The 21,630-nt window shown below is 49.5% G+C and overlaps 7 protein-coding genes across 7 annotated transcripts; 3 read left to right on the plus strand and 4 right to left on the minus strand.

Annotated features, from left to right (window-relative positions):
- Positions 1-232: 232 nt before the first annotated feature.
- N7525_010948 (M28 family metallopeptidase) lies at positions 233-2,660 on the plus strand (the record flags this gene model as incomplete). The annotated part of the gene is made up of 3 exons (XM_002561069.2): positions 233-1,124; positions 1,175-2,556; positions 2,604-2,660. 3 exons carry the CDS (start codon positions 233-235, stop codon positions 2,658-2,660), a joined length of 2,331 nt encoding a protein of 776 aa, XP_002561115.2.
- A 2,543-nt stretch (positions 2,661-5,203) lies between these two features.
- On the plus strand, positions 5,204-5,670 carry N7525_010949 (TMEM14 family protein; the record flags this gene model as incomplete). The annotated part of the gene is made up of 2 exons (XM_002561067.1): positions 5,204-5,206; positions 5,350-5,670. The coding sequence occupies 2 exons, from the start codon at positions 5,204-5,206 to the stop codon at positions 5,668-5,670; spliced, it is 324 nt and encodes a 107-aa protein (XP_002561113.1).
- Positions 5,671-6,462: 792 nt separating this feature from the next.
- Positions 6,463-7,835, minus strand: N7525_010950 (putative C2H2 finger domain protein; the record flags this gene model as incomplete). Its single annotated transcript, XM_002561066.2, has 3 exons — positions 6,463-7,176; positions 7,235-7,614; positions 7,673-7,835. The coding sequence occupies 3 exons, from the start codon at positions 7,833-7,835 to the stop codon at positions 6,463-6,465; spliced, it is 1,257 nt and encodes a 418-aa protein (XP_002561112.2).
- Positions 7,836-9,244: 1,409 nt separating this feature from the next.
- Positions 9,245-11,566, minus strand: N7525_010951 (uncharacterized protein; the record flags this gene model as incomplete). The annotated part of the gene is made up of 1 exon (XM_002561065.2): positions 9,245-11,566. The coding sequence occupies one exon, from the start codon at positions 11,564-11,566 to the stop codon at positions 9,245-9,247; it is 2,322 nt and encodes a 773-aa protein (XP_002561111.2).
- A 4,347-nt stretch (positions 11,567-15,913) lies between these two features.
- N7525_010952 (carboxymuconolactone decarboxylase family protein) lies at positions 15,914-16,477 on the minus strand (the record flags this gene model as incomplete). Its single annotated transcript, XM_002561063.2, has 1 exon — positions 15,914-16,477. The coding sequence occupies one exon, from the start codon at positions 16,475-16,477 to the stop codon at positions 15,914-15,916; it is 564 nt and encodes a 187-aa protein (XP_002561109.1).
- Positions 16,478-17,180: 703 nt separating this feature from the next.
- N7525_010953 (DUF5427 domain-containing protein MTC1) lies at positions 17,181-18,763 on the plus strand (the record flags this gene model as incomplete). Its single annotated transcript, XM_002561062.2, has 2 exons — positions 17,181-17,724; positions 17,790-18,763. The coding sequence occupies 2 exons, from the start codon at positions 17,181-17,183 to the stop codon at positions 18,761-18,763; spliced, it is 1,518 nt and encodes a 505-aa protein (XP_002561108.2).
- Positions 18,764-19,120: 357 nt separating this feature from the next.
- On the minus strand, positions 19,121-20,413 carry N7525_010954 (5'/3'-nucleotidase SurE; the record flags this gene model as incomplete). The annotated part of the gene is made up of 3 exons (XM_002561061.2): positions 19,121-19,190; positions 19,273-20,135; positions 20,402-20,413. 3 exons carry the CDS (start codon positions 20,411-20,413, stop codon positions 19,121-19,123), a joined length of 945 nt encoding a protein of 314 aa, XP_002561107.1.
- Between the last annotated feature and the right edge of the window lie 1,217 nt (positions 20,414-21,630).

The following is a 21,630-nucleotide window of genomic DNA, read 5'->3' on the forward strand; positions in this document are numbered from 1 at the left end:
CTCATTGAAGACCCAATTAACGTTCATTATCATTTTGCGAGGAAACCCGAGTAGCTCGCCTAGATCGTAGGTGTCAACATTAACCCGACGAGGCAATTTGATGACGGGCTGGTCCGCCCCGGGCGTGAGGGGTGGCTTTGTCAGCCGATAAGGTGATCGCTCGGGTCGATGATATAATGCGGAGAAGCTTTCCTGGGCAAGATTGGCATTTGCACTCTTCCATCAACACAAGATGAGAGAGAAAGACATGCGATTCTCAGAGACCACCCCTCTACTGGAGGTCAATGTCGCTCCTCCGCGGCATAGATATCCGCACCATGCTGTTCGTCGAGTGTGTACTTTCTCCCTTGCGGCCCTACTTTCTGTGGCGACTGTTCTATTCCTACTCCCCACCGCTATTCTACCTCGGGAGGGTGGATCTATTTGGTCCTATCTCCCCTGGGCTCACCCAATCCCCCACGAAGCATGGCCGCAGAGCTACGGTCTGCCTTACGACCAGCTCCAGCAGATCCTCCTCAATGTACCTTCTGCAGATAAGGCCCGAGAGTGGAGCCAATACTATACCGCAGGACCACACTTGGGAGGAAAGAATCTGTCCCAGGCGCTCTGGACTTTGGAAAAATGGAAGGAATTCGGTGTGGAGGATACCGGCCTCGCGGCTTATGACATTTACATCAACTACCCGCTCGATCACCGCCTGGCCCTCTTGAAGACGTCCGGTGATAAGACCGAAGTGACCTTTGAAGCTACATTGGAGGAGGATGTCCTCGAAGAGGATCCTACTTCCGGCCTGCCAGACCGGGTCCCAGTGTTCCATGGCTATTCTGCTACTGGCAATGTGACCGCACAGTTTGTGTATGTCAACTTTGGCACGTACAAGGACTTCGAGGACCTCGTCAATGCCAACGTCACCTTGGAGGGTAAGATTGCCATCGCCAAGTACGGTAGGATTTTCCGTGGGTTGAAGGTGAAGCGTGCACAGGAACTTGGAATGGTCGGCGTAGTTATCTACAGTGATCCGCAGGAAGATGGTGAAATCACCGAGGAAAATGGCTATGAAGCTTATCCTAATGGACCGGCACGGAACCCCAGTGCTATCCAGAGAGGTAGCACTCAATTCCTCAGTAAGGATTTTCTCCCGAGACAGTGGCATTCCGAAGCTAACTTGAACAAGGTATCCTTCCTGGTGACCCCACAACTCCGGGATACGCATCTAAGCCCGGATGCGAACGACAGGATCCGCAAAACTCCATCCCTTCAATCCCATCCCTCCCCGTCTCGTACAAGGAGGTTCTCCCATTCTTGAAGGCGCTTAACGGTCACGGCCCCAAGGCGTCGGACTTCAACGAGTGGTGGCAGGGAGGCGGTCTTGGTTACAAGGGCGTGGAGTACAACATCGGACCATCTCCCGAAGATGTGGTGATTAATCTTCACAACCTCCAGGAGTACGTGATAACGCCCCTGTGGAACGTCATCGGTACCATCAAGGGCCACATCCCCGATGAAGTTGTTATTCTCGGTAACCACCGTGACGCGTGGATTGCCGGTGGCGCAGGGGATCCTAACAGTGGATCCGCTGCTCTGAACGAGGTCGTCCGTAGCTTCGGTGAGGCTCTCAAGGCCGGTTGGAAGCCATTGCGCACTGTTGTCTTTGCCAGCTGGGACGGTGAAGAGTACGGGCTTCTTGGCTCGACCGAGTGGGTAGAAGAATATCTTCCATGGCTCTCCAAAGCCAACATTGCATACCTTAATGTCGACGTGGCTACTTCGGGAACCGATTTCAAACCTCGGGCCAGTCCTCTTCTGAACAAGGTTATCAACGATGTCACCGCTCTGGTGCAGTCACCCAACCAGACCGTCCGGGGCCAGACAGTCCGCGATGTGTGGGATGGTAAGATCTCCACCATGGGCAGCGGCAGTGATTTCACTGCCTTCCAAGATTTCGCCGGTGTGGCCAGTCTCGACTTCGGTTTTGGCCGTGGTGAGAATGACGCGGTCTACCACTACCACTCAAACTACGACAGCTTTGCATGGATGGAAAAGTACGGTGACAAGGGCTTCCTCTACCACCAAGCTTGCGCAAAGCTCTGGGGTCTGGCTGCGGCACAATTGGTGGAGTCCCCCCTTCTCGCGCTTAACGCCACCGACTATTCTCTTGGCCTTGGATCCTACCTGGACCACATCAAGCCTGCGGCAGACAATCTCCCGGAGAAGACCCACTTCGACTTCGGATCTCTAGATAGGGCCATTTCTGAGTTCCAGGAATCCGCAAAGGCTTTCGATGCCCATGCTGCGGACCTGCAGTCCCAGCTTGGTGATGACGTGCCCTGGTATCACTGGTGGAAGAAGGTGAGACTGTGGTTCCAGATTCGCGCTACCAATGCGAAGTACAAGGGCATTGAACGGGCTTTCTTGTACCAACCCGGTCTGGACGGCCGTGACTGGTTCAAACACGTCGTCTTTGCCCCTGGCATTTGGACCGGTTACTCCGGAGCCACCTACCCCGGACTAGTAGAGAGTCTTGAGGCTGGTGACGTGGAGAATGCCAAGGCAAGTGTTTAACATTCCTCTTTTCTTTGCAATTGCTAACTTTTTATCTCTAGAAATGGAGCTCCATCATCCAAGAACGAATTGATACTGCAACAAGGTTGCTGCTGTAGATAGCTGGTAAGCAACTATCTTACCTTGGTACGATAGAACGTTGGACACACAGCACAGTTGGCTCGTATAGGTACAACAACATGAACAGATCCTATAAATGGTGTTGAAATCGGGGCCTTCCGAGATTGTAAACAGCACAATTATATAGTTCCCAGCATTAAATTACGGGTTCCAGCCGACGGGGACTAGAAAAGACCTGGCGGGGACTACCTACCTAGGTACCTAAGAAAGTAGCACTCGTATTGAAAACTGACTGCCAAGAGTGACCTTTCCGAAAGGGGCACTAGTCCATTGCCAGCAGGTAAACTCCATTGCCAACAGCGTTTCCCTAAGGAACTTTTGGCTCAATGTCAGTCCGGAGAATCAAGGAAAGAGTAAAAGACAACCTCTAACATCATTTGTGAGATAGCTGGAAATGGTAGCAACTAGCACATAGTGATGACTTGATTAATTATTCTACTAAATGGGGATAAGGAAACGGTAGTTGAAGTGAAAGCGTTAGGAATGGAACGGTCCTTCATGGGTTAGATTTACACAAGGGTTCACGTGATTGCATTTTGACACCGCAAACATAGGCGGTATGGAGACCAAAACCGTGCCTCCTCTTCAAATCTTCGTCATCTTCAAATTACAAGGTCTTTGATGTGGGTCTCGCAGCACTTCGTACTGCCTTGTATAGTATGATTCCTTGCCAAAGGCCGTGCCGTTCCTCCGTGGCCCAAAATCAGTGGCTATGAGACTCCGAGTTATTTTGACCAGCAATACAACCCTGACACCAAATGACAATCTCTCTGGATTGATTCTACTCTCTCTCAAGATATAACAACGTTCCCACTCCACAATCAAAATTTTAGTACTACGCTACAGTGCTAGATGGAATCAGGCAAAACGGCGACATCCACTTACAAGTCCGAAATGGAGGTTATCCGCGTCACTTCATACCACCGGCGTGACTTCGATCTAGCGGTGGCCCGAATAAATCCCCACGACCATAGCCAGGTACGCAGTTCGCTGCTTCGAATAATCCGTGCTACTACCTCAACTCTTGGAAATCTCCAATCGTTACCGCTTGAGATTGTCTACGAGATATGCTACCTCCTTGATATTCGGTCTTTGTTTAATTTCCGTCATGTCAATCGCCGTGCCCAACAAATCGTTAGAGGGACTCGTGGCTATGAATCTGCAATCACCCATGCCCTTGAGACCCTCTGCGTTATCACTAGAACCGGTATTGCTTCTTGGTTCACATTACCCGACCTGTTTGAAGTACTCTGTACGAAGGACTGTCATCTATGCGGCTCCTTTGGTGGGTATATCTTCCTTCCGATGTTTATAAGGTGTTGTTTTTCTTGTATCCGAGAAGGTTCTCTTCCCCCTGTCTCGCCAATTATGAAGAAACGTGTCAAAATGAGCCTAGGGCCCACGGTGAAGTCATTGCCTGGAGTATATTCAATGGATGAAATTCCGCGGAAAAGGAGAATACAACTCGTGCCGACAGGATTTGTTAGCAGATCATCCTTACGCGAAGAAGACGAAATGACACGTGTGACACAGCCAAAGGGAAGAGCGCTACTACGTTATATGGTGACTACCTCTTTACCCTATCTCGACATTGAAAGCGGCGGCATTCAGAATGGGGTCTGCTGTAGTGGGTGTCAAATTGCTTTAGAAAAGGATCTAGTTTCATCTAGGGTTCAGGCTAATGCTTGTGTTCTACGGGATAAAGTGTACTCCTATGACGAATTCATAGAACACTTTCAGGAATGTCGAGAAGCTCAAAATCTATGGAAGTTGAGGAACCAAGGGGTTGATATCACCAACCTTTCGGAATTCGTCAGGCGTGGAGGACACTTCAAAAATCGGGATGTTATCATGTCTTTCAACAGCAAAATGCCTACCTAACTTTCTAGGTCGATGAGTCATGTGAGGAAATCTTTTGGGGAACAATCACTGTTCTGCCCAAGGATACGGTAGCGGAGAGACGGGTGGACATAACATCCTCAATATCCTAATCCAGACCACGGCTTCCCCTCTCCAAAACCAGAACTTATACAAGGTAGGTAAGTGTTTGCGATGTTTTACGAGAACGCTCGATCAAGCTCACTGTCCTAGATAATCTACTTGCATAATCATCCAATTAGGGATATATAAAGTAACTAAAGTGGGCCGAACGGATACCGATACCAACAGGTGGCTATGCCAGTGTTTCTTGGTGCGGGAATGGACGTTGGGACGGTTAAGAATTACTAGCAAATTTAGACTCTATCTCAAACTGGATTCATGTCCTATTACTTACATGTGGTGGCGTAAACGAGGTCCGTATGCTTACCCTTTCTTGTGTAGATTTTAGCCAATCGAGGACTAGGCGCTGTAGCGATTAATAAATTATGCACACATTACCCCAGACTTCGTCATCTGACTAATCAATTGCATGACCCGTGGACCGAGCTTCATCTGCGTAACGTACAGCTCTCCTAATCTTACTCTTAACCAATATCCAAACCCCCAGAAAAGAAGAGACAACCTGTCTTAAATCTACGAGATGGTATGCTACAGATCCATATACTTCCACCACAACCACAGTCCAATCCCCCTCAATTGAACACTCCAACCCATATCCAAATCACCATGGACATACCACCCCACCTCTTATATCTACCCCAAACAATCATAGACTAACAAATACAGGCACCCCCAACAACCTCCGCTCTCGCCCTCTCCCTCCTCACAAGCCTGGGCGGGATAATCGGCTACACACGAACCGGATCAATCCCCTCAATCGCCGCCGGCGTCTCCGTCGGCCTCGTCTACCTCCTCTCATTCCTGCGCTTGCGCGCCGGCCAGTCCTACGGCGAGGAACTGGGTCTCCTGGCCTCGGCTGTGCTGGGTGGAAGCTCTATCCCGCGCGTGATCAAGACGGGGGGCAAGCCTATTCCAGTTGTTTTGTCTGTGCTGGCTACTTATGGGCTTTTTGTTTTTGGGTTTGCGTTTAAGGAGAAGAGGGCGTGAGAGACTAGGATTGGAAAGTAAATGAAAATGAGAAAGTTGGGAGGCAGAGATAATGGAGTCAAATCATTAGTTGGTCTATAGATATACTCCCACCTCAATTGAGACATATTAGCCATTTGCGTATTGGCTTCAGATATTGTATACATGTGTATATCGGTGATACCTTACGGCTACAAGATAAATAAGGATCATGGAAATCAAACATGCATTGATAGATAAGGAAAAGCGCATGAGATACAAGGCCAAAACGCCTGAGATGGATTTCCTACCTCCAGAGAACCGCTAAAAACTTACATCGACCTTAGATGGCATCACTTTGCCGTCTAGACATTCACATAAAACAGATTCCTCCGGGGTTAAACCTCCAGTGAGGTGTCAGGAGGGAGGATCAAAGGGCAAGGCACGTACTGTACGTAGGCTCGTCGATGTGACTTCCACGAGCCAATAGCTTAGACCTGGGCCTCCCTTCCCCGAACGAGCGAGTCAGGGAACCTTTCATTTTCGTTTTTGATGTTTTTGGGGTTTTCGATTTTTTTCCTTCAATGGCTTTCAAGATGTCTCTTCATCTCGCATCATCGGACTCAAACAGTATCAACGTGGCCTGGGGTTGTCGGAAGAGACATGGTGGGACGGGGGAGAACTCGTCAGACTAGGATTTGGAATCAGAGCCACTGATGACAACCAAAGATCCAGCCAGAAGAAAGCTCATAACTAGAAGTAGTGACGTGTCGACTTAGCTGGGTTCCGTAACTCCATCGCCTGCAAATGCAGCAGGGAAAAACAAAGCAGAACTTAATGTGTCGTATCGAGAACCGTGTCGGACTCTTGAATGCGGCCCACGATTACATTGCCGGGGAGCTCGCTGAGGGCGGTTTGTGTGCTTCGGTCCGGGACGTATGCATATCGAGGTAGTTGTGCCATCTTCTCCTCCGGACTAAGCGTATCTTCGTTGTAGACCAATCGGATCGCAGGCTTGGTCTTTTCTTTCTTGGGTTTGCTAGTAGCCTCTGTCTTCGAGGCCACGTCATTTGCTGCGCCTGAAATCTGATTGTCAACAGGTGTGGAGACATGCTCAGTCGGCTGAGCGCTGGATCCATTAGAGTGACCTGGAGCTGCGGGGGTGGGGGACGGGACATGTCCCATATGCATCTGTTGCATTTCGTGCGCGTTGACCGAAGGCACAGCAAAAGCAGGACGCTGAGGAAGATTCGAGGCGGCCGGTAGGCCCGTAAATCTGTTATCGGATGGTGGAGGTTGCTGTTGGGAGAAAGGAGGAGCCCCATAGGACACTGGTGGCTGTGCAGGAAGTCCAGCGGGGTATGGTGAGGGATATCCGGTCGGGGTGTAAGGCGAGGCACCAGGGACCTGCTGTCCACCAACTGGGGAGTAGCTTGAATAGACAGGACTTCCAGTCTGCGGCAAATGAGGTGTCACACCAGCAGGGGGGCCACCGTAGGGCTGAGGGTAAGAGTATTGCGGAGTGGCTGCGACCGGAGGTGATTGCGCCTAGAAATATTTGTTAGTTTTCAAGTCACTTCACGTTGAATACCAGGGTACCACTCACATATCCACCGGGTGTTGGCGTAGACTGGACCGCACTATTGGGTGTCACATCGCCGCTGCTACCTCCGGCAAGTGCCTCTGCACGCCTGGCCTTGTGTTCAGCTAGTCGCTTCTTGAGATCTGAAACAGGTTCGAGCTTGGGCTTCTTTGCCGGCTGGCCGCCAGAAGACGCCCCAGTAGGGGGGTTTCCAGTCGCATGCTGGCGATCCAGCTCGGCCTGCTGAAACTGTGAAGCAACACGCTGCCGGTGAGCGTTGAGGACGTCATCAGGAATACCCTCCATGCCAAAGATTTCGATATCGACACCCATGCGGTTCGGCAGTGCATTTTGGACCTGAGTCAGTTGCTCCTTATGGACCTGGCTCAAATGCACGGATAGACCTAGTGACGCAAGCCATCAGTACATGCGTACACCTCATCTAGGAAATATGCAACTTACCTCCAGCTGTATTCAGTCTGCGATTGCAGTTGTCACACTTGAAATGTTTTGCTTTCTGGTGAGAGATGAGGATCTTCAGGTCGTCAAAGTCACGTTCGCAGTAGTAGCACCACGGACGGTCCAGGAGCTCCTCGAGAGAGGGACCGCGTCTTTTTTTACCCATTGTAGCGTCAATTCTCAAAGCGATTCGAAAACTGTAAAGGTGTGGTGGTTGCAAAGGAGGAGAGGTTTGCTCAGTTCGCAGATCCAGAAGCTCGCCATTACGGATGAGGCCAAGCCTTTATCACGTGCATCACGTGCATCATGTGCATCACGTGGTAAACTCCGGACGAAACGCGAGGTCAGAACGCGCCTACCTGTCTCTAACGCGACTATAAACAACAGAGGGAAAGAGGATAGAGGGAAGATCAAAGAGCAAGAGCGACTGCCACTGTGGCAGTACGTATGTACACACGAACACTCATTTTGCTTCAATATAAGAGCCCTACCCTAATAATTGCGGAAAGTCCTAACTACACAGTCTACGTAGTATAGTAGGCCAAGTGTCAAACTGGGATATGGTCTCCATTAGGCTATATACATTGACCTTGGTTTTTGTGTTGGTCGAGTGGAATAATGCCGTATTTTATTCCAACAACAAGTATTGTATGGAATATAGACAGTGGAAAGGTGTAACATGCGACGCGATGGAAATCTAGATGTGCTGTAGAGAATTCAACTAAGAATGTCAGCATTGAGATGTTCGAACAAGAAATATAATCTCTATATTTCTCATTCGTATATAAAATACTCCTGTTATAGACAACATACTAGCATACTGCAGGCAGAAATCTGGACTGACGTAGTTATTGGCGGTAATAAACTCACTGGAGCACCGCTCGTTATCCCATTCCATCTTCTCTTTCTGCGGAGTCCAGTGCCTCCTGTGGAAAGTGATATAAGGATCGGCGAACAAGGACTCAGGGAAATTGGAACATGGGTCTGGGGTGGACAGTCTTATGTCGAATTGTAAAAGCGCAATTGCTTAACGTTGAAGCAAAATATAGCCCATGATTTAGGTACCATCTACCTACTTGGACGAATCCCGAGTCCGTATCCAAAATACAATCTACAACCTTGAGAACTACAGACAGAGAGCAAGAATTTTTTATACAACATGAATTTAGCCCTAGAATACATGTACTGGTGCCCTGGCAGTGTCCGGACACTGCCAGGGCACCAGTACCTTATGATCATAATGTATCTGATCATCGCTTCCTGGCCCAGACCCCAGGGAGGTCAGAGATCACAGGGAATCATCTCCACCCCGGTTTATCGACCGCGGGCTCAGCCCAGTCACGAAGAGGGCCGTGCACCAAGCAGGGAAGATAAACCGGGGCGAAGATGATCCCCTGCGACCCCATTCCAGACCCTGGGGTGGGCCAAGAAGCGATGATCAGTTGGCGTCGAGGCAATCCTCAGTCCCCTCTCTCTCACTTGAAAAAAACAAAAGTGAGATGAACATGAAGTAAGAAATATCTAAAGTGAGAGAGAGGGACAACTGAGGATTGCCTCGACGATGCCGGCCTGCCCTCAACGGCGTGGGTCCCGCGGGTTATGACCCGGGAGGGGACCCATCCCGTGGTACTGGACGTACGGGAATGGGGCGTACTGGGGCGGCATGGGTTGCCCCAGTTGCGCCATAGGCGCAACAGACGCAGCAGCAGCGAAAGGGTTCACTGGGCCGGGGCCGTAGTGAGGGACCACCCCCATAGGAGGGAGGGTGGGGGGCATGGGCTGCTGCTGCTGCGCCTGTACGCTTGCCATTGAGGGCAGGCCGGTGGGCCCCTTAGGGGCGAGGTTGCCAGCAAGTGGTGCCAGCGAGGGCGACCGCTTGCGGCGGCCGTGGCTAGTGGGCTTGGGGACCTCGTCGGCGGCGCCGTCGACGGTCCGGTCCTGCTCGATTTGGGCCTTGGATCGCTTTGGGTTGCGGATCCGTCCTTCCCGGTTGAACCGGTCCCAGTGATCGAGCATCGCCTTGGTCCTCTTTGGGTTCTTCGAATTGGCAATCTTCTGGCGCCTGGCCTCCTCGATCGCCTCAGCAGAGAGAGCCTCCTTCTTGGCCGGTGCCGGGGTGGGTTCGGCAGGGCTTGCAGCGGCCGTCGGTTCGACGGCCGGGAAGGAGGTCTCTGCTGGAGGGATCGATGAGGAGGCCAGGCTGCTATGGCCACGTCGACCCCTGCCCCGGGATGAGGGTTGGGTTGGGGCAGGGGTGACTTCAAAGGTAGCCCGAGAGGAACCAAGGCGACCAAGCCCACGGCCGCGTCCGCGGCCACGGCCACGGCCAATGCCTCTGCGAGAGTTTGCATCAGACTGAGTTGATTCGGCAACAACAGTTTTGCCACCGCGGCCTCGTGTGCGCCGCTTTGCAGGGTGGTTGTCATCATCAGTTTCGTCAGCATCCGCACTCTCATTCTGAGTCTCTTCTGTATCAGTTGTTTTGGCGGGAACTTCAACCTCTGCGGCCTTGCGCTTCCGGGTGACTTTTGGCACAAGTGGCTCGCGTCGAGGTTCATGCATGCGAGGGTGATATTCAAGGCCATGTTTCTTCAAGATTGCCCACCCATCAGGGTTAAGATCACCACTCTCTTTGTTCTTAGCAATCATCTTTCTGGCCTGTGCAGGAGTTGGGACAAAGCCTCCCTGCACAAATGGATCCTGCTGTGTGCGGATCGGAACAAGCGGTGTGTTGCCAGGGAAATAATTGTGTTTGTAGCCATAGAGCATGGCCTCCTTCTTTTCCTCGAAGTCATTCTTGTCCTCATTGACGCGAGCCAGAGGGGCTCCACCCTTTTTCTTGTGACCCTGCAGTTGATGTCGCTTTGTTTGGTATGAGGGTTCATCTCGTTTGTGTCGATGCGCCTTAAGGTAGAGATCATCTAGAGCCAGGTATTCATCTTGAAATACCTTCAGGGCAAAGGCAGCGGTTTGTGTGAGTGCGTAGAGTTCTTCGGGACTGTATTTTTCGGGATTGCGGAGCATGCTGACGAGCTCATCGATTTCTTGAGTCTGTACTTCAAGGAATTGGCCTTTTTCGACTTTGGCCTTCTTGTAGGGAAGAGGATGAGGGGCGGGTTCAGGAGCATCACGTTTCCTCGTCTTAGAGAGGTCGTGGAAAGTACTTTCCCAAGTAGATTCACACTTGGCAGCTTCCTGGTCGTAGTCTGGAGAGAATTTGTTGGCATCATGAACTCTCCAGAAGCGTTCAAGGCGCTTTTTCACATCTGGTCGTCGCCACTGGGCCTCGCGGAGGCGATACTCCTCGGGATATCCAGTACGCGGGTTGGAAAGCCAGTCCAACAGGTCACGTTTAGTTTCGGGTATGTTGCTGACATTGTCTTGGATTTCGGTTTGCTGGGTGTCATTGATATCGTCAGTGGTCATTTCCACTGCGACCTCTTCGCCTTCTTCATCCTGAGCCTCGCCATCTTCGGGCTTGGCGGCTTGAGCTATGGGCTCGTTTTGTTCAATGGCGTCGTCATCTTGGAGATCGCCATTCTCGTCGTAAGTATCATCAGCGCCATCTTCGGCGAGCTCTTCAGCGAGGTCTTCAGCTCCATCATCGGCACCGTCATACCCAGAAAAGCTGATAGATTTCGGGTGAGCTTCGTTGATATGATCATTCAGAACATCTTCTTCAGAGATGCTTGCGTCATCTGGGAGCATCAAAAGCTTCCCACACCAATCACACTTGAGCCGTCGAGGCATGGGCTCTGGGGACTGGGAGATCTGGGTGGAAGTAGATTGGGGGCGGAATGGTTCAGAAAATTGACGGCGTAGGGGGGAGTCCTGGCTGTCACCAACATCCGAAGAAGGATTGTCCCCATCCAGATCGGCCCTTGGGATAGGGGCCATTTTGGTGTAAATGGACAGGGAAGGGAGAAAAAAAAAAAAAAAGAACAAGAGGGGTATGAGTGTTTCGATAAAAGACGAAAGAAATAGAGGGAAAAAAAAAGAAAAAGTAAACGCAGGTCTCAAATGGAGAATGAAGAATGTCAAGAAAGAATCTGTATAGATGGTCAGCGTTGGTTCGCTTGCGGGTGCCAAGACGCCAGTAAATCGCAGCGCAATTCCGCGGTCCCAAGGCCAAGGCACAAGGTACAAGGCATGGACGGCCAGCACAAGGATCGCAAGACATTGTAAACCCAGTGAATGCAATATGTAACATAAAAAAAAGCATAAGACATGAGACACGGTCGGGCAAAAATGCATGGATCAAGATGTGACCGGGAAGTACTGCGAGACTGTGCCAGGAAAAAAAAGTAGAAAAGACGCGACACTTACCATGAGATGTTTAGAGTCGACTCGAATGCTTGTGGATAGAAGACACGAGTCACAGCCAATGACTGCTGGGTATTAGTGAGTGCTGCAAAGAAGGATGCAGGATGGGCGTGAGTGGCTGCCAGGGATGTGTACTTACTATCTGACTGGGGAAGGCTGGGTAGGTGACAGTCCACGTATTGGGACACAAGACGAAGTGGGATGGGAGAATATGGAGAGGGGATAAAATTTAGGAGACAAGTGAAATAGAGAAGATGTCAAAGGAAAAGTACGCCGCAATCTTGTGTTTGGCGCGCAGATCTTGCGTCTCCGGGTAGTATGAAGAAGAAAAAATGATCTTCGCCGACGCGACACCGCGCAAAGAAGAAGACACGAAAACAAAGACGATAGATGAAGTGAGATTACAGAACAGAAAGAGCACAGGTGAAGGAAATAAATGGGAAGGGGAAATGGGTTTAGGATGATGAAGTTGAGAAGAGATTGAGGTTGAGAGAGAGATAGTTTTGTAGTTTCATAGGCAGTGGAAACCCCGTCCTGGCCCGACCAATCAGAGGCTTCCTATCTACTAGCCACATTGGACGACATTGAGGAAAGGGGGATTCGGATTTGGATTGATCGCTATTGATCTCTATTGATCTGATGATTTTATTGATTCTTTGCATTGTATTGATCTTTAATCGTCTATTCTCTTTATTAATGCATTGTTACCTACTCGTCTATAGACTTTTGTGCTATTCGCAACTCACGTCACATGATACGTACTTTTAAGGGTCGAACAATAGTGTCTTCTCAATAGCCGGCGATTGAGGCAGCTGGAAATTAGAGCAAAGATTTGTCTATGCGCTTAATTCTAGGGACTCTGCCATGGCCGGTCCCATGGACTCGACTATATCCATACCCAACGAGTAAGTCTCGGGTAAGCGACAGGGACGGGACCTGAAAGATATTATTTTACCATATTCAAAATGGTACCCAGCTAGTGTGAATATCCCCGTAGGTGACTTCCCTTGGTCCACCCCACTCCCGGTGCATGGTCTCCGTGCCTTGTGTCACCGGGGGAATGACGCCTCATCCTGGCTAGAATATGTGGACCAGAAGCTTTTACCTAGGTAAATAGTATCGCCTCTGGCTAGTTGCATTTAAGATGTAGACAATGTACAGGACGAGTTTGGCTTATAGATAGATCCCCCTCCAATATCCTCTCTTATTCATGCACCAAGTCACAGGCAGAGCCAGCAGACGTGCCAAAGTCAAACTAGCCATAGATACCAAGGAAACTGTTCAGATCCAGCGTCATATAGCATATCTCATCAGATATGACGTTATATCGACCGTGAATGACCGTCTACCTGCGCTGCCATCCTTGCGGATGATCGCCCATGTCTCCTTCGTCTACATGATCCCAACCCTCCGGGGCTTATCGGATAGAATCCTCAGTCAAATGTTGATAATGTTTACAAGAAATTTTATATTCGTCTCGCAATTACTGTCTACATAACAAATGGTGAGTTGGATATCGTAGGTTGTCACATTCATCTAGGCCATATACGAGGGTCTTTAGCGACCGTCACGCCTAATCGGACTGCTACCTTCACCACCGTCTTAGTCCCCTACTACATGAGTGGTACACAAGGATAGCTAGCCAGTTATACGGTCTTTGTATGTTGGTCCTAGTAGTGTTTATAGTACATAGTCTTCGGTTTTCTTAGATATGTCCTTGAATGTATTTTTCATAGATACTTCTTCCCTTTATGAGTGCTATAACTACATGTGTACATAGAAGGATAAGAAGAATCAGGTGTCACTATCTGCATATGTCACGTACTTTCATATACAAGTGACATGAAAAGATCGGGTTCCTAAAATTCACCTCTGTTCCATGTCACGATATTATCGTTGTAAAATACCTGTCTTTATCAAGGAGTCGAAGCCGATGTGCTGCTCTCTTTACAATGACGATATGTTCACACAGATGGAATGGCATGTCCTTCAAACCCTTGGCTGGTCCATTGGACACCCGACCGTGGATGCTTTCTTGCAGCACACTGTTCTATTACGACGGACGAGTTAGACGTCTGTCTTCCCCGCGTTCCCAATCTCGGGATGTATAGAACCTGTCACCCGTAAATGTATCCCGTATTTCGGGTTCTCAACCTGGATCTCCCAACCGCTTCTCTTTTCCCCACCGCTTCAGGTCAAACGTACCTTCCCATAGTTCATCTTATTGTCCATTCCACATAAAAGTAACCATTTCAACAGTATTGGATGCATTGTCATCATTCAGAAGGTCGATCGAGCATTGTCTTAGCCGGTTTTGTCCGTCTCATAAGCTTCGAGTCGATCAAGCTGCGTCTGCGATACGATTTCACACGCCATACCATCGACTGAATGAAGCGGCTTTAGCGATTTCAAGGCTTCAAGACTTAAGAGAGCGTATATGAATTCATCAACGTCCCGTAGAAAAGGAAATATAGACTTTGGGATCTCTAGTCCAGCAGACTTCAGACAGAACTGTCAGGTGCTGTTTGCTTCTGCCTTAACACGACTGCTGAGTCATTGTCTTCCAGGAATTTGCGGACCATCAGGGAGCGGTTGTCACTCATTGTGTGGATACGCAGATGCTGACCTCAACAGGCCAAAGATCCCGAGGTCAGGTCAAGGGATACGAATGGTACGTAGTCCCACAGATTCTGCAATCTCTGTTAGTGCCATGGAGATACGATGACCGAGGCTTCCAAGATTGAAGTCCGGAGATATTACGTCAGCAGTAGATCTTCCCCAGGGCTACCAAGGTTCCCCATCGAGAGGAGCCACAATCTAGACTCCACTGGATTTCTGCCCTTTCGTTCCGCCTTTTGTTGTGGAGTGGGTTGGATTCTTCACTGTGTTAGACCCGTGAAAATGAGTATAAATAACGCAGGAATTGCTGGAAATTACATATATACTCATGATCAAGCGCAAACAGTATGCAGTAAGTACCATGAGCAACAAGCATAATAGCCGGGACATATAGGTGGCACAAATGCCCAGAAACATGCGACATACTACAGGGCCTATACACTCCACATGAGAATTGAAGCAGTATCGCACAATAATATTTATCGATAAACAAATGTCAAATGTTAATTTGACTTGACGATATCCATTAAAATACACTACTTAAATGTCGGTTGTTTTTTGACATGCTAAACACCTGCCCACATCCACCTCTAACTATATATATACAAAGTCCATTTGATTGGAGACTTCCGCGTTTAGTTGTATTCTCTAGACAGACCTACTAATTCAGTTTGCTTTTTCTGCGAGTCTTGAAGGATGTACCAGCTATGAACCATACAAGCTCTCTCCTCTTGCTTTTGCTTTGCATTTGGGCGCTGCTGGAAGCATACATCTCGAAAAGTAGATTCGGACCCTGCATTCATGGCTATCCTTTATATAATGCCCCCAGCTCCAATCTTGTTAAAAAAAATAATATCAATCTGGCAAAATCAAGGAGTGCAACCTAGATAGGCTTGTCGGGTGGCCACCTTGGAAGTACCACAGGCACCCAGTTAGTTCCAGGGGTAGAGATGCCGCCATATTGCTGAGGCGCCAGATGATAACACTGAGATGTTGATTGAACCAGGGTGAGCCCTTGAAAGCGAAAGATGGACGAATTGGAGAATCAAAGAGGAGAGAAGTTTTCAAGAAAGATAGTGTACTTCATCATTGTAGACTTGACGCCACATTACTTGGATGTGTCACATTCTTCTTAAATGTGGTAGATCATTACGAGTATTGGGCTAGAGGTCTCTAATTGTGCCTGATCATCAAGCTAGAATACTTCAGTACATATTCGTACATATGCTTATCATCAACAAAATGGCAACAGCTCTTCTAAAACCAGTATATTCTGTCGTAAAGCTTTAACACACCTACAGCTCAGTGCAGGTGGTTCTTCTCGCCAACATCCAACGCCACCAAAAACCGACTAACACAATTATAAGCCGCAATTGTAGCAGTAATTTCAACGACCTCGCGCTCATCAAAACACCCTTTCAGCTCCGCAAAAACTTCATCAGGCACCGTAACCGTTTTAGTCATGGCATCGGTATACTTCAGCACAGCCCTCTGGTCAGCACCCAAGACCGACGACGCAGACTCACTCGAGAAGTCCGCCTGGGCATCCCCAATAAACTTCAATGCCTCTGCGCTCAATCCACCTTCCGTAAGCAGAGGTGCATGTTGTTCCCACTCGAACAGGGCGCCGTTGACCACTGCAACGCGGCAGATGGCTAGTTCGCGGACGACAGTTGTGAGGGTGGTTCGGGTGCGGATTGCGCCAATAAATGAGTTCCAGCCTTCTGTGACCGGGTAGGAGTGTAAGAGGGCTAGGTCCAGGGGGAGGAGCGGGTTTGGAGCTCGGCGGGCTTGAACGCTGGCTAGGATTCTGGCTTCATCTGGTGTGCTAGCTGCTGGTGGGTCTGCAACATATGGAAGACGCATGGTTGTCAGTTCTTAGGGTTGTAGGTGATCTGAATTTGAAGTCGGTTTGTTCAATGGCTGGATTTGGGGCGGAATCTGGGGTCTAGTGTTTGATGTCAGTTGAGATGTGTCTCGAGATGATGCGCTTTGGAGCAGACAGCTGCTTCGAATGAGAGGCAAGTATTCAGTACCTGATTCAAAGCTGCAAGATACTATTTTGGCAAAATCGAAACTGGCTCTATACGGGAATGAGCAATTATTTATTGACAACCCCGCGTGGGTCCATATGGAGCGGATAAGTCAAAGCCGCGGAAGTCGGGTTTGGGCTTCCGAGTTCCGCATGATTTGGTTTGGTTGTGCTTAAAATCCAAGTGGTATAGACTTGTGAAGGGCAAATGTGAAGATGTGAAGGTGTGAAGATGACATTGTATACCAGGGTACCTTCCAAGGTTATGTAGGTACTCTGTATGGTGCGGGGTGACACATTAAATCCAAGGCCTGGTCCAACATCCAATACGTCCAAGGCGCATATTTTTCTTTTTTTGTTGAATGAAATATTCAACTTGAAGTGAAGCATTACAGCTTTCTCTTCATCAGTTCAACTAAATTTGACTTCATCAAGCATCTGCAGTCAGTGCTGTTGGTCTTGGCACATGATCTCCACCGGTTTAGAAGCTCCAAAGGTGTCGTCACCTCTCCTGAACATTGTTTCCGCCAAACAAACATGCCTCCAAAGGGCCCTAAACCAACCAGTGATGAGCTTCTAGCTCAGTTTGACGACCTCGGTCTTGGCAAATCCGAAAACAAAACATCTAAACCCACCGTATCCGACAATGCTAAGGGCGGGCAGGAGGACATCCTGGCCGAACTGGACCACCTAGCCACACAGCGTCCAGCCAGTGGACCAGGTACTCCGCGTCTGTCTTCCGATAAACCCAGGCCATCTACACGATCTCCCCGTCCGAGCGCAACCATCGAGCGAACGACCGAAGAGAAGGCGCCAGTCCGCCGGTCTGAGGAGACCAACCAGCCTTCGCGCGCAGAGACCAAGCCAGAACAGCCCAAGGCCGAGCCTGAGAATGTCCCCGCACAGCAACCAGCCGAGGAGAGTGCCGGCTGGTGGGGTGGATGGTCGGGGGGTCTGTTCGCAACGGCCAGCGCGGCTATGAAACAGGCCGAGGCGGCTGTCAAGGAGATTCAGAATAATGAGGAGGCTCAGAAGTGGGCTCAGCAGGTTAAGGGCAATGTTGGAGCTCTCCGTGATCTTGGTATGGATCCTCCTACCTCAACACATGCTTTCCAACATGCAGACTGAGCTAATTGGCACACGCAGGCGGCGAGCTTCGAGACAGGGCAATCCCAACGTTTACCAACCTCATCCACACCCTCGCACCTCCTATTTCTTCGCATGAGCGCCTACAAATTCACGTGACTCACGATATGTCTGGCTACCCGGGCATCGACCCGCTAGTCTATGCTGTATTCTCGCGAGTGATGGCCCAGGTTGAGGGCGGGGACCTGTTGGTGATCCAGCGGGGCCAGGAGTCGTCCCCGAAGCGCGGGGTCGATGTTAGCGGCTATATGATCAGTGCGGGCTGGAATGACGGGCCCTGGTGGCGGACGGTCACCCCTGGACAACCGCGGAGCATCTCTTCCGTGCGAGGCGTCGTGGAAGGTTCTAAGCTCGCTCGAGCCAGCGCCGAGTCCTACGCCACCGAGTACTTCTCGTCCCGTGGGGGAGTCGAAGAGGCCGCGAAGCACGCATCGGAAGTGCTGAGTGAATCGAACCCTGTCCGTAGCAGCGATATATTCTTGGCTATCCAGGCTATCAGCCAGACTGCTTCCAAAGACCTCTTCCAGGCGGGCGCGACTGGTGAGAAGGCTACCGAAGGAGCCGTGGAAGCTGATACGCAAGAAGAGGAGATCTGCTTTGCGCTGTACCTCCACGACCCCATCCATGGCATTGCGTTCCACGCCATCTCTCAAAGTATCCCGCAGACATGGATCGAATGGCTCGATGCTTCGGTGCCAGTCCCTGAGAACCCCGACGCCGAGGATGCGAACGTTCAGCGCGTTGTGGTGCCCGAAGCCATCGCCGAGATCATCGAGAGTGGAGGCGTTGACCCCCGCGAGTGGGTTTCGGAGTGGATTGAGGAAACCCTCTCGTTGACCGCTGGTATTATTGCGCAGCGATACGTGGCTCGACGAATGGGTGTCGGTGAGGGAGGTATCGGCAAGGGCAAGATGCGAGCTGAGCAGGTGTCGACTCTGGATAGCGGCGCAGGCGAAGCTGCGCGTGCACTCTAGGACTGGTGTGATCTTTTATACCGAGCTCAAGAGCTGACGCTCTTATTCCAGCATCTCCTGTCCTTTATGTGATACACCCGCTTTGATCGTCTGTACCTGCACCTACACTAGCTATTTGATGTCTATTTCTGTATTTTGTTTCAGTGGCTACGCCAGACTAGGCTCTCTGGCAGCGAGAATAACAACGAATGACCTTTATCAAAATCCCAGGCAAAAAGAAAGAAAATCGTGTATGCAATTCCCGTATATGTACAAAACGGACCGGCCCTCCTATAAACCACCATATTATGCATTTCGAAAACCATTGCGGGTATCGTAGGATCATCCAAAGCATTCAGAATCTGTTCAAGAACCCATTCAAGAATCAAGGTCCAGCGGCCCTTCAAGATCGGGGACATGCCAGAAATTGGCTCGGAGGGCAGTCACACTAGACACAGCGTTAGCATATGCGATTCCAGCAGTGCTCAAAAAAAAAAAAAAGAAAAAGAAATAAAAAACCCATCTCTTACCTAGTCGAGCCATCCAGCACGGTATGAGCATCCGTGCCCACCTCACTCTCCTGGAAGGTCTTTTTCATATCCGATAAATCAGCAGACCACTTAAACTGGCGCTGTCTGGGAGACGGAGCATGACCATTAACAGTGGTGCCATTCGTGTCGCCATTGACATGGACGCCATTCACACCATTCACACCATTAACCTTCTTCCCCGTCCCCTCCTCAGCATACAAACACCCCCGGGACCAATAATACGGCAACGTGCGCGTATACAGCACCGGCCTCTCCTCAACATCAAGAACCATGGGAACATTGATATTATAAAGCTCGACGCGCTCATCCCAGTTCTCATAAAGATGTCGCACAACCCTAACAGCCAGTCTAGCCGCGGCGGCAATAACATCATCAGGCTGTGGATCCTTGCTACCAAACGAGATAGCAATACCCCGTTTCCCACAGAACACCGCTTCCAGCGCACCGCCTACCGTCCCCGAAGATAGGTTGTAGATGGTGGAGGCATTGCGGCCGTGGTTCGGGCCTGAGATGACGAGGTCGATGGGCGCCCGCTCGCTGAACAGGTTGTACAGACCTAGTTGCGCGCAGCTGGCTGGTGTGCCGTTGCGGATTACCACCCAGTCGTTTTCCGGATCAGGAGATTCAAAGCTCGTGTCCCAGCTGCCGTCGGCGCGGAAGGCGTCTGGGTGGACGTAGCTGGCTGTTAGGGAGGCCTCGATTAGGTGGGCTTTGCCGATCCAGGAGCGGGACGCGGCTGGGATTGCTACGGAGACTTGGTGGCCGTTTGCTTTCAGGGTGTCGACTAGAGGTCGCAGGTATGGGGAGAGTTTGGTGCTTGGTGGACCATCGTCGTTGACTACCTATTTTTGGCTGTTAGTTTATTTGTCTTTTCTCGATTTTTTAGTTTTTCTTTTTTTGTTTCGGGCTTCTTTTTTCTATCTACGCTGTGCAACGTATTGCGCCAGGCTGGGGAGAGAGAAGGAAATGGGATGAATTGTCATCGATATCCTCCTAGGAGTATGGGAGTCTGGATCTATAAGCAGATCCCTGCAGAAAATGGCTTTCTATACATTTGCCAGAGGAGAAAAAAAGAAAAAGGGACTTTTTGCCCGATGATCTCACTTACCAGGATGTGCATGACGGGCGGGATTAAGCAGCGCCAAGGGCGTTATGGGCGATATTCGAGATTTCGATTTGGATCTTTTGAGTTTTGACTCGGTCGAGGTTTCCCGGCGGTTTGAACAGGGGTTTTGTTTTTGTTCTTTTCTAATTTTCTTATAAGAGGATAAGAAAAGAAATAAATATTCTGCACCCCGGAAATATTCGGGGTGCAGGACACTTATACCTGGGGGAATCAGGGTAAGGAATGAGCCATTGGCCACACCGAATTACACACCGGGGCATTGGGGTGAAGCTGTTCAGGCTGCGGGGACAACGGTAGGGCCGAATGCAGCGTGCGGTGAACCGATTCGGATTTCTTTCGGATGTATGATTTCTGTTACCTACATATGTAGGTATTTGGGGAGATGTTGATGGTCTTAGAGGGATAGATAGGTTATGTGCGGAGTACTTATGTGCTATGAGTAGAATGCAGATTTAATAGAATAAGGTGATCCTAGGATAATAGTTCATAGTCTAAGATTATAGTTCATAATGCTGTTCAAGTCATTCATGTAGGTTCCCTATCTAAGATGTAGTCTAGAATACATACCAAGTGAGTATATATCTATGTATTAGTATAGTATATAGTTAGATATAATTAACTTGGTTAATCCTATGTATATGCACGTTCTATATTGTATACAACTTCTGATGCAGAGGGTCTTTATAGTCAGAAGTTTAAAGCCCAAAAGGGAAGATGAGGTAATCACAGTTCTGCAACTTACACGGTAGAACAGGGTCTGGTGCCTTTTTTTTTTTTTTTTTTTTTTTTTTTTTTTTTTCATGCAACGGAAGACAAGGAAGAACGTTAGTAGTGAGTACAATATAGATTGTAATATATTGTACTGAGGTTACATTTTGAATCTGAATCTTATGTTCCCGGACCATTCATATCTCAGGGGGTTGCCACGGATGCGTTGATCTGACACCATCACCTCTCGTAAGACCAGTGAGACCAACGTGTCGGAGATCCTCTCGGAGATCAACAGGCCGGTATAGGGCTCTACACAATGCTTTCTTATGTTGTATATTGTATATATCTCCCATATTCTTCTGATAATTCAGTCAATATCCAAAGATTTCAAAAAACACTTACGAAGACATTGAGAATCTATTTTTCATACGAAGTACTCCGTAAATAAAAGGGAAATCCCAATGTGGTCTGTGCCACAAACACGCTAAAGACGATCGCAG

Source organism: Penicillium rubens (assembly GCF_028828025.1).
Source record: "Penicillium rubens strain IBT 27055 chromosome Unknown utg000004l_segment0_segment0, whole genome shotgun sequence".
Lineage (NCBI taxonomy): Eukaryota > Fungi > Ascomycota > Eurotiomycetes > Eurotiales > Aspergillaceae > Penicillium > Penicillium rubens.